Raw genomic sequence first — 16717 nt, forward strand, 5'->3', positions numbered from 1 at the left:
AGGGCAGCTTGGCACTTACATGGTTCAGGAAAAAGCTATCAGTCACAGATGCTGGTACTAGATTTTAGGAGGCAGCTGGCCTCAGCAAAATGGTAAGGAGGGTTGGGTGCAAGTGGGGTCCCAATGGTATCTGCTACACTAGCATTTGTCGTTCTTCCAATTCACTAAGGCGTCAAACAGAATTGACAGGCTGGAAAGGCCCAGATGCCACCTCTGAGGGTTCTAAAGGAATGAAGAGGACCCTGGCCTTTTCTCTATTCCTTGCAGGGTGTAAGAAAGAATCTAGAATTTACAGTCCAAAGCTAACTCTAAGTGCAGACTTGACCCCTTACCAGCTTCCTGGCCTTGTGTGATATTCTGATTTATAATAGGAAATATATACTTGGTCTTCATCCCAGTTTGTAACACAGAGCTCCTAAAACACTTGGAATTTCCTAAGAGATGAGAGCTATAAAAAGTATCTTTTGTTATGTTAGTGAGGTAACTTTTAGACATCACCTAAGGATGGTGGATGGTTGTTAGGAGAACCAACCTTGTGATTAAAGGGTTTGCACTTTCAGCCCCACCCATCCCTGACCTCAAGGGAGGGGAGAAGCTGGAGGTTGAATCAATCACCAATAGCCAATGATTTTATCATTACACCTGTGTAAAAAAGCCTCCATAAAAACTCAAACAGACAGGGCTCAGAGAGCTTCCGGGTTGCTGAACAGGTGGAGATTCAGGAAGAGTGGTGGCTCAGAGAACATGGAAGCTCTGCGCCCTTTCCTGTACCTTGCCCTCTTTATTTCTTCCATCTGTCTATCCCTGAGTTATGTCCTTTTATAATAAACTGGTAATCTAGTAAGTAAAATGTTTCTCTGAGTTCTGTGAGCCACTCTCGCAAATTAATCAAACTGAAGGAGGGGGTCATAGGAACTGCCAATCAAAAGCCAGATGATAAGAAGCACAGGTGACAACCTGGACTTGCAATTGGCATCTGAAGTGGGGGGTAGGGGAGTAGGGGTGAGGGGTAGCCTTGTAGGACTGAGCCCTTAACCTGTGGGACCTGACACAATCAGCAGGCAAATAGTGTCAGGATTGAGTAAATTGTAGGACACCCATCTGGTGTCACAGAATTGCTTGAATGTTTGGGGAGCAATACCCCCCCACACACACACACACACACATATACACACACAAATTGGAATTGACTAGAATCTTACCTTGGCTAAGTGGTTAACTTCTCTGAGCCTCAGTTGATGCATCTTTACATGGAAAAAAAAAACACCCAAGTTACTTAGCTCACAGAGTTGCTACTAGAATTCAATGCAGCTGTCAATAAAAGAAGGTCCAAACCTATAGAAAAAATTTGCAAGAATTGAGCCAAAATTTTGAGGACATGCCCAGAAGCAAGATCTCAATGAATTGAGAAAAATGCTCCAGAGAATGGCAGTTTTGCAGCTCACTTCATGTATTTTGAATCAAAGGAGAAAATGTAGGGAAGGTTACATGAAATTCATTGGTGGTAGCTTAAGAAAGCAGGAGAAAGCAAAGTGGGGAAGGCTCTGGGATTTGGATAAAAAGCAAAATGGAGAAACACATACTTCTTTTGCATTGGTGGGTACAAGATAGCTAACATTTAACATTTACAGCACATAGAGATGGTATGTGGGGAACAAGATAACAATGAGGAGTTCCTGGGCTCGTGCTCTGGTGGTCTTGTGCTCTGGTGCCAGCAGTTGTGCTTTCAAGGGGTCTGAAAAAGAAAATTACTTTAGCATTTCAAAGGTATGTTATCCTTGATCCATGAGAACAATGAACAGGGCTACCTTAAGGTAAAGATTGACCTTTGCTAAGGGAGCTGTAGGCCTGGGGCATGACTACCTGCTATGACCCACCCCATTAGGAATTTATGATCAGATCACCCTGCGTGGTTACTTTTGGTCACTGAGCTTGTCAGGCCTGCCAAGTAGCCCCCTGAGCTTGTTGTGTCTACTAAGTTGCCCCTGTTTGTTCACACAACCCTGTGTTTGTTAGAGTACTCTGGAAAGAAAAGGACTTGAGTTGCCATTACAGTGCTTCTTCTCTGTAGGCTTGTTAACTTCCTTACCTCATTTAATTATTCAAGGAAAGAAATTCCCACCCAGTGATATTTTACAACATACAGTCAAGGCTAGACACATCCATTTGGAACCCATACCCACACAAATGTTCAAATTACCCAAATCTGAAAATGCAAAGTGACATGCAACATGTGTTCCAAGTTATAAATAAATTAGCAAAAATCCAGGGGCTTCTTATTTTTCCTAAAAGAATTTGCTGTTTGGGTGGAGCAGACCTCAAACCACAACTGGATTTTAGACTATAATATGGGACGTCAGAATCTTTGAGGTTGGGCCTTTTGGATCCCCAAACTCTGTAGGATTCAGTTTTACAAATCACATACACACATGAAAATAGTAGGTATGAATGAGTCTCTGTGTTGTATCCTATGAAAAAATATACATACATCGTGGGCTAAATTCCTGTTGACTTTGGAACCAACCAGCCTTCTGTTTCCTCTGCAACACCTGCCAAGGGGGAATTAGAGAATGGAAATGCATATTTTTGAAGGCAAGAAATAAAAACAATGCGCAATGTCAGGGCTGAGCAATCCGGTTGCGCCTTGCATGCTCTCCATGCCGTGGAGGTTTTCAGTTTTTGTACTTAATGGGCTTTGCATCTGTGAGGCAGGAAGCGGGGAAAGAATTATTTAGATCAGCACTGTGCATATTTGGAGCTCAATGTCTTTTCCAGAGGTAGTCCAGAGATGAAATGTGCTATTGTCTGGCTTAGCACACCCCAAGAAACTAGTTTTTGAGGGGGATGAGTTAGATTTGCTTCTGTTAAAGAAAGTTATTGGGTGATGGAAATCTTTTATATTCTCACTGAGGTGTGGATTACATGGGTACATGCATTTGTCAAAATTTATCCATTTGTCAAAACTTGATGGATAAAAAATGTACATCTGTGCATTTTACTGTATGCAAATTATGCATCAATTAAAAAAAAATTGGTGCCTTCTCACTTTTTTGCCTGAAAAGATCAGCTTAAAGTCACCATTCACCATGGTCAGTCTCCCCATCCAGCTCTCCACTCTTGCCCCTTGCCATCCAATCTCACTGCCTCCAAGGCACTTGCATGCGCGCACACACACACACACACACACACACACACACACACAAACGTACGTGCACACATGCACCCATGCTCAGAATAATCTGCAGATTCTCATTTAAACATAGTGTGAGGGGCCAGGGGGCAAGTTAGGTGCTATGTGAAATGAGGAAAAACTTAAGACCCAGGCATCTGCCCTCTGCATTGGGACTAGCTGGGGAGGTAAGAAAGTGACCTAGCAAAGAATGCCACCGCAATCAGCTTCAGATGGGGGATAGGGCCACCAAGGACCCAGTGAATTTAAAAGAGGTGAAAGGACTTAGGTAGGGATGGGCAGAGTAGAGGTGGGAACGTGAGTGTCCCATCCGACTAGACAGAAAGACCCAAAAGGGAGAGAGGTGCGTGTTAAAATGGGAAAGGTGAGCTGCCGTTTGGAGAGGCTTCTTGTGCCTGACTATAGATAGGGGATGCTGGGATGTGAGAGCACATCTGAGGTCTCAGCAGAGGCCCTAGCTGTCTTCACTCTCTTCATTAATAGTTCTGGCAATGAGGAGTAGCCATTGCAGATCTCTTCTCATTTTGTTTGTGAATTATAAAATCAATACACACTGGTAGCCCCAAACTACAAGCAGCCCAGATGTCCATCAACAGTGTGATAATTAAACTGTGGTATATTTATGCTGTTATAAAAAAAATAAGCTATTCGCTATTCACAATAGCCAAGACATGGAAACAACTGAAATGCCCATCAGTAGATGACTGGATTAAGAAACTGTGGTATGTTTATACAATGGAGTATTACTCAGCCATAAAGATGAATGAAATCTTACCATTTGCAACGATATGAATGGACCTAGAGAACATTATACTAAGTGAAATAAGTCAGACGGAGAAAGACAAATACCATATGATCTCACTTATATGTTGAATCTAAAGAATAGAATAAATGAACAAACTAATCAGAAACAGTCTCAGAGATATAGAGAAAAAACTGATGGTTGCTAGATGGGTGGGGGGTGGAGATGGGGGAGAAGAGGAGGGGGTTAGAAAGCACAAATGGGTATTCACAATATTGCCACAGGGACATGAAAGACAGTTTGGGGAATATAATCAATAATGTTGTAAAGATTTTGTAGGATATCCAATGATCACTTGTCTTATTAGGGAGACCACTTCATGGATGGTGTAGATGCCTGACCACTGTGTGTACACCTGAAGCTGAAGCTGAATAATAATGAATGTCAATTATAATATTATATATATGGTTACAGGATGTGGAGTATAGCATAGGGAATAGAGTCAGTGGAACTGTAACAGCTATATATGATGTCAGAGGGGTAGTAGATTGGGGGGAGGGGATTATCACTTTGTGGGGGGTATAAATATCTACCTGATACATTGTTTTGTACACCTGAAACTAATTTTAAAAAAGGTATAATTCAGAGAGTAAAAATTAAGACCTGAAAAAAAAAGAGCTTTTGATGCAATGAAAAACATCAAGAAATCTTTAAGAAAATCCTTGCATAAAAGACTGCACACTATATGATTTCACTTATAAGAAGTTTCTAGGACAGGCTAAACCAACATATGGAAGAGAAGCTTAGAGCAGTGATTGCCCCTGGGTGAGATGGAGGGCACAAGAGAACTTTCTGAGAGGCTGGAAGTGCTGTTAGTCATGGCTGCAGTTTGGGTTACACAGGTGTATGCATTTCTTATAACACATTGAATGGTGCGGTTATGATTTATGAATTTCACCATATGTAAAAGTAAAAGACCCATGAACTATAACTGAACCCTATTTAACACTTAACAGATGCTGGCTGAGGTGTTTAGGGGTGAACTGTACTACAGCTTACGTTGCAGTTCATTAAAAAATAAGGTGGAAAAAAAAATAAGGTGGTATCTTCCAACTGTTTTGAATACTTGAAAACTTTCATAATAAAATGTTGGGGGGGGAAAGCTATACACACTCATAAAAAAGTGGGGATGGGAGACAGGAATGTTGCACAAGGATTGCATTGCTTCCAGATCATCATCCAGGACTGGCACCCAGGGTCTTTCTTCTGCCAGCCTTTCTCTGACCAGCCCACCCTGCCCCACAGAAACACTGGCCCTTTTGTAAACCACATTCAAAAGGCTACCTCCAGGGTACTCATTATCCATTCATTGATGACATATTAATCACGTGTTCTGTGCTCAACCATGTGCCAGACAAAGGATAGAGTCAGACTTGGTCCCCGCCTTAGTAGTGTTTGTCATCTATGGAGGCATTGATCAGGAAGCTGTGAGTTTATAAGCCCAGGGTGCCAGGGAAGTGGGCCCAGGCAGTCCTGAATAGGTGGACCCACACTTACTGAGAACTTACTACACACTGGATTCTGTTTGAGTTTAACCTGGATTAATTCAGCTAATCCTCATAACCACCCCATAAGGTGGGAACTGTATTATCTGCATTTTACACATCAGGAAACTGAGGCCTGGGGAAGTTAAGTCCTCATTTGTCCATGACTATACAGCAATGACTGAGCAGGGATTCAGAAACCAGGAAGCTGGGACTGGAGCCCATGCCCTAAGCCAGGGGTCTACAGACTTTTTCCAGAAAGAGCCAGAGAGGAAATATTTTAAGCACTGTAGACCCTACGGTCTCTAACTACTAGACTCTGCAACTCTGCCATTGTAGTGTGAAAGCAGCTGTAGATAATACATAAATGAATGAACTGAGTGTCAATAAAATTTTATTTACAAAAACAGGCAGTGGGCTATATATGGCCAATGGGTCATAGTTTGCCAACTCCTGCCCCAAACCACCCATAGTTCCCAGTGGCTGGGAGGCTTTTGAGTTGGACCAAAAGCAACTGAAGGAACGCTAATGCCTGACTGTTGCTTTCCTGGGAAAGTGTGGGAGTCAGATAGCAAGGAATCAATGCAAACTTCAAGAGCCCAGTCTCTAACAATGACAAACAAAAATACACTCCTGGGAGCGTGTGGCAGTCTGTCACTAAAGGAAGCTGCAGAGAAGAGGAGAAAAATATGCGGGAACCACACAAAAGTTTGTTGTCTTTAGTATTTAGAGCCATGTTTAGACTTTCAGCAGCACAATTCTTTAACACTATGAATGTAGGAAAAGTAAAGTTCAAAGGCTTTGCTTGGATGTGATTCATTTTAAAAAGGCTTCGCCAAAGAATTTTCCTGCTTGCAGCTTTGCTCTCACTGGTTCTCAGTTTCTTAAGGGCAGGAAATCACTTTACTAAACTCTTGTTGCTGACAAGGATTGACCCTGGAGCTCAGAGGGTGAGCTGGGCTGGGAGTGCATTGGCCTGCCCTCTTCTTAGAAGAATCCATGCAGCGTTAAAAATTAAGAGCTCAAAAGGTTTCCTGAGTGCGTGTTCACAGTTTCAGGGTCAACCCAAGGACCATGTGACTGACGACAGCCCCAGTAGGCTCTTTCCTATTCTGCATGGGGGCCTCCGTCTTGCTCTAAGGAGCCCCCCTCCCCTCTTGCACACTGGCCAGGGTACACGGGGGATTGTCATAGAGTCAGTGTAGACAGAATACTTTGGGGACAAGCATTTGTGATGTACTCCTGGATATTAGCCTCTTTATTCCAACACAGCTGCTGAAAGGAAACTCTATCCATATCCAGGCTGAGGGTCTGCAGGAAGTTAAGCTACCAGATGGACTGAGATGGCCGATTCCTCATTTTCCCACACTGAATTCACTGGGTCAACCCATTGCTCTAGTGTCACAGAGATAAGATTTGAATCCTTTATTCTTAGGAAGGCTTTTGGTGGTTGGACTGAGCAGATGGTTGACTCACAGATCATGCAGGCAGAGGAGAATTGTCCATTCCCTCTGTGGACATTGCTTAGAGAGATGTGTTATGCTCCCAGGCCCACACAGAAGGGTTGGCTGTTTGGGACATATGGTGTACTGTCATCAAAAGATGAACCGAGCACCCACCTATGGAGACACCCCCTTGTTCTCATGCACACACCTCGGGGATGAACTGGTGAAAGCGCCGCAAGAGGTACCTTGAACTTTGTCAGAAAGTCCCCAAACTACTCCTAATAATCACCACTCCATTCTCTAATAGATATGATCAACCTGCCTCACTTTTCTTTCTGTGAACACAGGTGAGCCTTTGACTCACAGCAGGACAGTGTACATGGGGTGGGGGACGCATGGTCCCCAAACCTGGATGCATGTAAGAGTTTCTAAGAGAACTGGTGAAAAATGAATGTCAAAGTCCCATCTCCAGAACCCTTGGAGATCAGAAGTGGAGTTAGCCTTAATACTTTCTCTAAGTAAGTGGTTCTTAAACCCCTGGAGGGTTTGTTAAAACACAGATTGATGGGCCCCACCCCTATAGTTTCTGATACAGGGTGGGGCCTGAGATCCTGTATTTATAACCAACCCCCAGGTCATGCTGCTGCTGCTGGTCTGGAGGGGTGAGGGGCACTCTGAGCACAGCTGCTCTAAGGCATACCTCCTATCTCAGGGCAGCTAGCCTCATGACCTAGCAGAAGGGACTTCCTCTCTGCACTGTGGAAGAAACTCTAAAATTTTTGTCGACCAGGTGGGCCCGTTACTATTCTCTACCTGCTCTGCTGGATACTGTAGCCACTAATCACATGTGGCTCTTTAAATGTAAATTTAAATTAATTAAAGATAACAATAAAAATTTTGTTTCTCATATGAACCAGCCCCTTTCAAATGCTCAACAGCCCCATGTTCCAAATGGCTGCTGTATGGGACATCACAGATGTAGGACATTTCTATCATTGCCAAAAGTTCTACAGGACAGCACTGTTCTATAAGAATTCCAAAAATTGTTTCTCTTCAAAGCTTGGCTGTTAGCCCATTGTATTACTGTGAAAAATAAAGCAAGGAAAATCCTTTTACAAATACCAGAAACAGAATAACTCTTTCCTCTTTGCTCACGATAGCAACCCTCACCCACCTCTTCGTATCAACTTGCGGGGAAGGTCACAGACATTTTAATGCAAAAGAGATAAAAACTTTAGTAATATTTTTCAAAATATTGCACCCATCACCCATGTTATTAAATTTATTGAACTCCCTTGAGATGAGGTCTACAGGGAAGAGTTGTGGGCAACAAGAATCTAGCAACACACATGGAGAATTTAAGTGGTCATGGGGCAGTCCCATGGGCATCACTGCTGGAAGGAAGGATGGGTTAGGCTGAGTGGACTAGACCAGGATGTACTCTGGGTATTTTAGGAAAATTCATGTTCCTACTGCAAGCTGCAGAGCATGGCTGCCGAGACTGCCTTTTGTTTTACATTCCAGAAATTTGGACTCACTCCTGCTCGTAGATGCTTGAGTGCCCTGCACTAAGTGGATGCCTTTTTGGAAGCCTAACTCTGTTTCATCCTTTCTTACAGATTCGGCTGAACAGCAGGGGACTGATCTACTCCGTGGGCCTGCTCCTGGCCTCTGTCTTTGTCACGGTAGGTTTGTAGCTCTTTCCTTACTCTTGAGATCCCATGTTCTCCCTCCCCCACACTCCCTTGGGCTTCTTTGGCTACGGAGCTTGTTTGGACACCAGATGGGCTTGGCCTCCTGGTGGATCAGGACAATCGGCCTCCAGATGTTCCATTGCCTTCATAACTGTTTCTTCTAGAAGTGGATCCTAGCAACCCACTAGAAAGCCTTCTCTCTTTCTGAAAGGAGACAGCCTTCTCCCAGAAGCATGGCCCTGTCTTAGGTCAAATACAAATCATTTTATCAAAAACAAAGTGGAGATCACACTTCTTCTGCAAGAGTACCCACAGAAGGCTAGTTTCTAATTAATTGATTGTTCCAGTTTACTAAACAGCTCCATAAATCCATGGATTTGACCAATGCTCAGTGACTAAGAATATATTTTATTGACAGTGCACTTCTATGCCATTCCACTTGTCTTGGCCATTACATCCCTTTGTATAACGTAAATATCCCAACTCAACTTACACATATGGCAAACAAATTTGCACCAATGCATGGACTGACCCACATGAAGTATCCACTAATGTACAACTATACTGTTGAATTTTATATTAATAAACATTGAGACACACTATGTTTTTTCCTGAAATTTTCATGGAAATAATAATTGAATTACACCTAGCATGTTAACATATACTGGGGGTGTCAAAAAAATGTATGCATGTAACTTGTATTCATCTTTTGTTATTGGTATATATTGAGTATTACAATTTTAATACAGTTTTTTCCTTTCTTAAAATTTGTATACATTTTTGGCACCCTCTGTATATGCTAGAGAACGGGAATTCAGAAGGACAGGCAGGAAACAGAAGAGGTAATTTATTGGATCAGGATGGGAGTCAAATGTCACGGTTTTACCAAAGAAATATGGCCTTATACAAAAGTGAAAATCTATATAATTTATTCTTTTGTGTCTTAGAGGTTCTTTGGGCCTGGTATGACTTAGGGTTATGATACTTGTAATAGCTACACATTATTCTTAATGGTTTGCATATATTTTTCCATTTGGAGCTCACCACACCCCCATGAGGTAGTCACGAACATCAGCCCCATTATACAGATGATAACTGAGGCCTATAGGGAAGTTGACTCCACATGAATGAAGGAGCAAGCAGTATCACATCAAAGTGCATGCTTATAGCTACAGTGCTTCTACTTATGCTGTGCTATGGTTTTATGATCCATAGGAGATTGGCCTAACCACTATCTGGGCTGTCAGAATGGGATTATTGAAAGGTTGAACAGAATTAGGTTGGGGAAGAAGAGCAATTTCAAACATCTTAAGTGTGCAGTGCCTATTTGACACCCAAGGGAAGAGGTCAAGATAGTCACTGGGAAGATGAGTCTGAGTTCAGGAGAAATATCCAAGCCGGAGACACCAGAATGTAGATGGTATTTAAAGCCATGCAGTTGGATGCACTCACCAAGGGAGTGGGCATAGACAGAAGAGAAAAGAGGCCCAAGATTTGAGTCAGGATGATGAAGATAAAACCCCAAAAGAAACAGAGAAAGAGCAGCTGGAGAGGTGAGAGGAAAACCAGAAGAATGTGGCAACCGGAAGCCACGTGGAGAAGGCACTTCAAAGTGGAGTTATCTGCTCTGTCAAGGAAGAGGAATCCTGAGGTTGGCTATTAGGGTTAGAAGTGCAGAGTCACCTGTGCTCTTGACAAGGGTGGTTTGCAGAGTCACGGGGCAGAAGGTTGAGTAGAATAAGTTAACATAGGTTGGAGGGGAGAAATTGGAGGCAGCTGGTATTCAAAACTCTTTCAAGTTATCTTGCTGTAAACAATGGAGAGAAATGGAAATCCACAAAAAATACAGCTGTTTTTTAAGATGAGAGAGAGCAGCATTATGTATGCCAATTGGAATAATCCGGGGGGTGGAGGTGAAGATGAAAGAGGGCAATTTCTGGAACCATGTCCTTAAGCAGTACAAAGAGGTGGGATCTCATGCCCACATGGAGGAGTGGGCTGTGGCTGGTGGGTCCTCACTCACAGGAGGGAAGGTGGCAGGTAGACGTGGCAGTGGGAGCTCTATGAAATGGGAACGAGGTGACGAGCTGAGGGTGAGGGTAGAGAAGGGAATGTTGGGGGTTTGAGGAGAGAGGAGAGGCATGAAATAGCCATTTGGGAAGGGGAGAGATGGTGGAGTAAAAAATGTTGGATGATTGCCATAAAATGTTAATGGCCCCCTTAAGGTTTGTGGTCTTGAATTTAAAGTGAGACACATCAGCCTGGCTGGGCATTTTCCTCCAGCCTGGGTCAGCTGGGTGGAAGCAGGGTGGAGTAGATGGACGCTTGGCTTGAACCTAAGGGCTGTGGCTTAGCCGGCAAAGATGACAAGGCTAGAAAGGGGACAAGAAATGGAGATGGATGCCAGGAGTGACTGTAGCAATGGCTGGCAGAACTTAAGCGGGGTCAGGAGGGAATGGGGTGCAGGGTGGGTGAAATGCAGTGAAACAGTGTTGGTTCCAGTGGATTCTGGGTTGTAGGATCTGCAGAGTTCTGGGAATTGAGGTACCAGATGAAGCAAGCGGGAAAGACAGGAGATTTTGGGTAGAAAGTGGGATGTTTGACAGAGATAACAGAGCTGTTTCTGTTACTAGTAATAGCAAGATCTAAGCTGCAGTGCTGGCCAATAGAACTTTCCACAATGGCAAAAATGGCCTCTGGACAGTAGCCACTGGTCACATGTGGATATTGAGCACTTGAAATGTGGCTACTGCAACTGAGGAACTGAGTTTTTTTATTTTATTTGATTTATTGGGTCTTCAGAAAAGTCATGACATATTTTGTCTATGTTTTTCAAAGGTCATTTATTTATATAAAGAACAAAGATCAATCGATATATTGCCCGTTTTGTTCGATAACCTTTCACCATCTTTCAGTGAGCTTCATAATTCCTCATTCATAGAAGGACCTGTCTTTATTTGCGAAAAACTGAACAAGGTGCTGATTTACAGCCTCATCTGAACTGAACATTATACCACGCAAGGAGTTTTGAAGAGAGTGAAACAAGTGGAAGTCTGACGGCGCAAGCTCAGGCAAGAATGGTGGGTGTGGTAACACTCCCATCCAAGTTCCAATTATTTTTGACGGGTGATCAGCCTTGTGTGCGGTCTCGCGTACAACCTCTGGATGTTTCTGGATGAGCGATTCGTTCAACTGTCCAATTACCAACAGTACATATTCGAATTGATTGTTTGGTTCCTTGGTAGGAGCTCGAAAAACATGACACCTTTAAAATCCCACCACACTGAGAGAATAACTTTCCTCTGATGAATGTCTGTTTTCGATGTCGTTTGAGATGAATCATCACGTAGAGACCAAGACTGTTTGCACACCACATTGTTGTAAACAATCCACTTCTCATCACCAGTTATCGGTCGCTTCAAGAAAGGATCATTTTCCTCACGTTTAATGAGCATATTGCAGATGTTTACATACGCCGTCAAATGAACTTCTTGGAGTTCATGCAGAACCCAAATATCGAGCTTGCTTACGTATTCCAGCTTCTTCAGGTGGTCGTGAACGCTTGAATGATGGATGTCCAACGTTTCTGCAATCTCTCGTGTCATGTAACGTGGGTTTGACTCGATCAATGCCTTTATTTTGTCATCATCAACCTCGGTGGGCCTCCCTGACCAAGGAGCGTCGTTGAGATCAAAATCACCAGCACGGAATTTCATGAACCATGGTTGGCACTGACTTTCTTATAGAGCATTGTCACCCATAAACTGTATGCAACTTTTCACAAGCTTGACCCGCGTTCTTCCCTTTATGGAAGTAAAACAGTAAAATATGGCAAAAATGCATAGTTTGGTCTTCCATCTTCAACTTGTTGTAAAATCTGCAAAACTCAACCAAATCCCTCAATTTTTTTTAGAATGAAGCTAGAACTGTCAACTGTCCAATGACATAGCAATAACATAGATGTGAATGACTCTAGTACTTTCAAAAATGAACTAGGCCATGTGTTGCCAATATGTGTCATGAATTTTCCGAAGACCCAATACATTTAAATTGGGGTGGCAGCATGTGGCATTCTAGCGCAGATCTAGGATATGGCATGGAGTGAGAAACTGAGATAGGACAGAGGATATGGACATAAGAGAACTGGTATTGGGAAGATGCTCTTGGTGGATAGAAAAATCACTAAGAAGTGATTTCAGGAGTGCCAACAACAGGAGTGGCAGTGAGAGGGGACTTAAGGCTCTGAGGAATGCCAGGAGTGCCCAGAATTGACTGCAGCCCGGGTAGAGTGTGACAGTCAGGAGACTTTAGTGCTTTGGGGGAGAAGAGAAGGAAAAGGGTATGGAAGTAGCAGTGTGGAACGCCGGGAACAGCTTTCTGGCCTCCAGGCACAGGAAGAGGTAGAGATGTAGTCACCACCTGGGGGAGCTGTGGGGACGGCATCCTCAGGGAAAGCCAGGATCTGCTTGGGGCAAGAGGGGCAAGAGTCAGCACAGGTGCCAGCACAGAGCAGTGCGGGGTTGGAGTCGGGGGAAGAGCGGGGGCCACTGTGACTGTTTGCTACTCCCTTCGTTATCCTTTTTATTTTTCCACAACCTGCAGGTTCTCACTTCCATTCTTCTTGATTTTGGTGTTCTTAAACTTTCTGCAATGTGGGAGATGGACTTCCTGGGCCCAGCGAGAATGAGTGCCCTGTCCCAGGCCCCTCTGGCTGCTGCCCTCTAACCCCCTCTGTGTGTTTCAGGTGTTTGGCGTTCACCTGAACAAGTGGCAGCTGGACAAGAAGCTCGGGTGCGGGTGCCTTTTCCTATACGGCGTGTTCCTGTGCTTCTCCATCATGACAGAGTTCAATGTGTTCACCTTCGTGAACTTGCCCATGTGTGGGGAGCACTGATCTACTGGGCAGCCTGCCCAGGCTCAGTTCCTTCTTCTCTGTGCAATACAAGACCCGGCCACACTTCGAGTCACTCGGGACCCCAAGGCCGGGCGTCCTGTCTGTCTCTCCCACGCTGTTCACAGGCCTCCGCTCCTGCCTCGGTGGCCCAGGCCCTCCCTGCCCCTTCCCTCGCTCCTCCTCCTCCTTGGGTCCTACCTGCCACCCAGCCCTTCTTGCTGCCCCCTTCCTGCCTCCTCCTTATGAAGACTTTGAACATCCGCGTGAATTTTCAAGCTCCATTTGGAACAGTGACTGAGATTCTAGAAAAACTGGCTGCTAACTGGCCCAAGCCAGGCAAAACTTATTATAATCCCTCCTCCTTTTTTAAGTTATTGGATGGAAGACTCATCTAATTTATGACCTGAGACTGTCGAAGAGATAGCAAAGAGAGGGTACATTGATGATATAAGGAGTGTTTGCGATTTTGTTATGTTTTGAGGTGATTCCTAGGTTTCTGGGTTTGGGGAGTTGTTTCACTTTGGGTGTTCCCCTTTTTACTCCTTTTCTTCTGGAGATCGAGAGCTTCTCTTGCAACTTCTTTCACTGGGCTCTGGTTAGTCGATGATCCACAGGTTGTCCTTGCCGTGTCTTGGGATCAAATCCCAGGCACATTGGAGCATACATGGATCTAGTGCTTACCACCAGGTACAGATGCATGGCATTTTATACCTAAGGATGCCCCCCACCACAGTCCTATAGGCTTTACCTAGGGTGTGTAAGGTTTTCTGAGGAAGAAGACAGCTTCCTACACGTCCATTGTGACCTTCACTTTCTCACTAGGTTCTTTCTAGTTTCTCAAGCAATAGTTCTAGCCTTCCTGAAGCCTTTGACGAGGGGCCCTGGTTAAACATCTATCCATGAGGTGGCCGCAGTCAGCGGCAGAAGTTTCCCAACCTGTGAGTCCCTGAGATGTGCTCTCATTGCTTGACACTTGGGGTGACAGGGAGTGACCCAGAGGCCGCCACTGCTTTTCATGCAGGAGTTACAGACACTGGTTTCTTGGAAAATGGAAAGAAGCGCACTTTGCACAGACATCGTCAATAAAGTCCCAATTTGCCACTCGGTATTGTGTACACTGGACCCTGACAGCTGGCTCTTGGGCCTTCCTCCAGGTCGCAGAGACCAAGCTGTCCCAGCTCCACCCATTCCCTCTTGGAGGGATAAGCAAGAGAAGGAGAAAACGGAACTGACACCTTTGAAACCACAGAATGTGTTAAATTGCAGACTTGATCAAGGGCATAAATTATTGTGAACGTTGTTGCCAATCACTGCTCAACAGCCCTGCTAGATTTTGTATGATGCTGAATTATTATGCAGACTAATTCCACCAGTTGAGACCCACCATGCTTGTTACACTTGTATTTATTGAAACTGTGGATTCTTGCCCGTGCTCCCCTTGTATTTACTTTAAGCACTGATCACTTATAATTCGTTCGGTATGGTTTTCCCTGCCCCTTGTACACATTCTGGTATGAATTATAAAAATAACCTGATACAAATTGGTTGAATATTTCTGTTGAGGGTGTGAAACGAGGCCAGCATCAGCCAGTGAGGCACCTGCCTGATGGAGGACCAGGAGAGGTAATCACCAATTTGGGCTCTCAGAGCTAAGATACACTTACTGATTCTGTTGCACATTTTGCACTGGTTTATGGCGATTGTTTTCTTGGACAGATAGTGTAAAATAAACTTCTCTGTTCTGTATCCTCCCTGGAGCAGCACGCATTACTTTCTCCTTGGATTGTGGAGTGTTGCCTGCTTAACACTAAGGAGTATGCATGGAAGGGGAAAAGGTCGCAGTCTGCCGTGGGCCAGGTGTTTGCCTTCTGTTTCTGGGTCGACTCATCTGGAAAGCTGGTAAATGTTGGGTGGATTGCAAGTATGAAGTCGCAAATCATGGGTCCCCCTCTAAATCTTGAAGGGACTTTGGACATATTGTCCTGTAGAATACATGTAACATTATGTTAGGATTCTTTCTTTCAGCTGGACATGAGAGGAAGAATATGCCAGTACTGACGATGACCTTCAGCAGTGCTCAAGGTCACCATCCTGTCTGATTTTACTAGTTTTCAGTTGTGAAAATTAAGACTTCCCCAAATCCAATTCCTTAGAAAAGACAATAACACATAGTCACAATAAGCTACATTCTTCTCCTGCTTGACTCTCGAGAAATAATTACCCAGATCTAAAAGTGGACCAAAATTACTGAGCAAGTCAGGTTTCCACCTGAAACTCAACATTATTTATAGGAAATAGAAGAAAAATAGCTACTAATTAACAGCATCAACTTTTATTTAACTATATTTAAAAATGTATTCCCAGGTGGTGGAAAAATACTAGGTACTTAGCTTTGCTTTTAGTGTTTACATCTAAAAATGTCTTACTACTTACTATATTTATACGTTTTATAAATATGGACATCTGACAGGGAATTTTCATTATGCGAATTGGTGCTTACAAAGCATAAGATCCTTTTACATAATATTTTGTTATACTCATCTTAATTAATTTTACTCTGAGACTTAAGCAAAGACATTTGATCTGAAGACATTTGATTTTTTTTTTTTAAGATTTTTCATTGAGGAATTGGGGGAGGGGAACAGCGTTGGGGAATCGGGGAAGGGGAACAGACAAGTTGCTGTCCTTTTGTTCTTCAGTCTAGTTGTGGAGGACGTTACTTCACTGGCCCATGTTGGTATTGTGATCATTGCACTCTTCNCTGTCCTTTTGTTCTTCAGTCTAGTTGTGGAGGACGTCGCTTCACTGGCCCATGTTGGTATTGTGATCATTGCACTCTTCCCAGGTGAGGCAGATTCGTCGCCAGCTTCTGGACGGCCACTCACAGCGGCTCTTGGCAGCTCACACCGGCTGCCGGCTGCTCATGCTGGCTGCCAGCCACTCATGGTAGCTTATGGCAGCCCACTGCAGCTCCACTGCAGCCTACGCCAACGTCGGCGACTCACGGCAGCCCAGCTCCAGGTCGAGCTGCCGTTCACCATCTTAGCTGCAGAGGGCAGTGTCACTGGCCCTCATGTGGGACCCGAACTGGGGCCCTTCTGCTCAGAGCTGGCGTCCCATGCCAGCTCTTAACCAACGCGCCACTCAGCCGGCCCCTGATTTTTTTTAAACACATTTGCTGTGAATTTTTAAAAACCATAGTTCCATT

The 16717-nt window shown here is 44.1% G+C and overlaps 1 protein-coding gene across 1 annotated transcript in view; it reads left to right on the plus strand.

Annotated features, from left to right (window-relative positions):
- SLC24A3 (solute carrier family 24 member 3) overlaps positions 1–15260 on the plus strand; it is a 501111-nt gene extending 485851 nt beyond the window's left edge. The window contains exons 16-17 of the mRNA XM_019653117.1: positions 8541–8606; positions 13360–15260. Of these exons, the coding sequence (XP_019508662.1) occupies positions 8541–8606; positions 13360–13509 (216 nt within the window). The 3' untranslated portion in view covers positions 13510–15260. The remainder of the gene's footprint in view (positions 1–8540; positions 8607–13359) is intronic.
- Positions 15261–16717: the final 1457 nt, after the last annotated feature.

This window comes from Hipposideros armiger, unplaced genomic scaffold, assembly GCF_001890085.2.
Source record: "Hipposideros armiger isolate ML-2016 unplaced genomic scaffold, ASM189008v1 scaffold_195, whole genome shotgun sequence".
Lineage (NCBI taxonomy): Eukaryota > Metazoa > Chordata > Mammalia > Chiroptera > Hipposideridae > Hipposideros > Hipposideros armiger.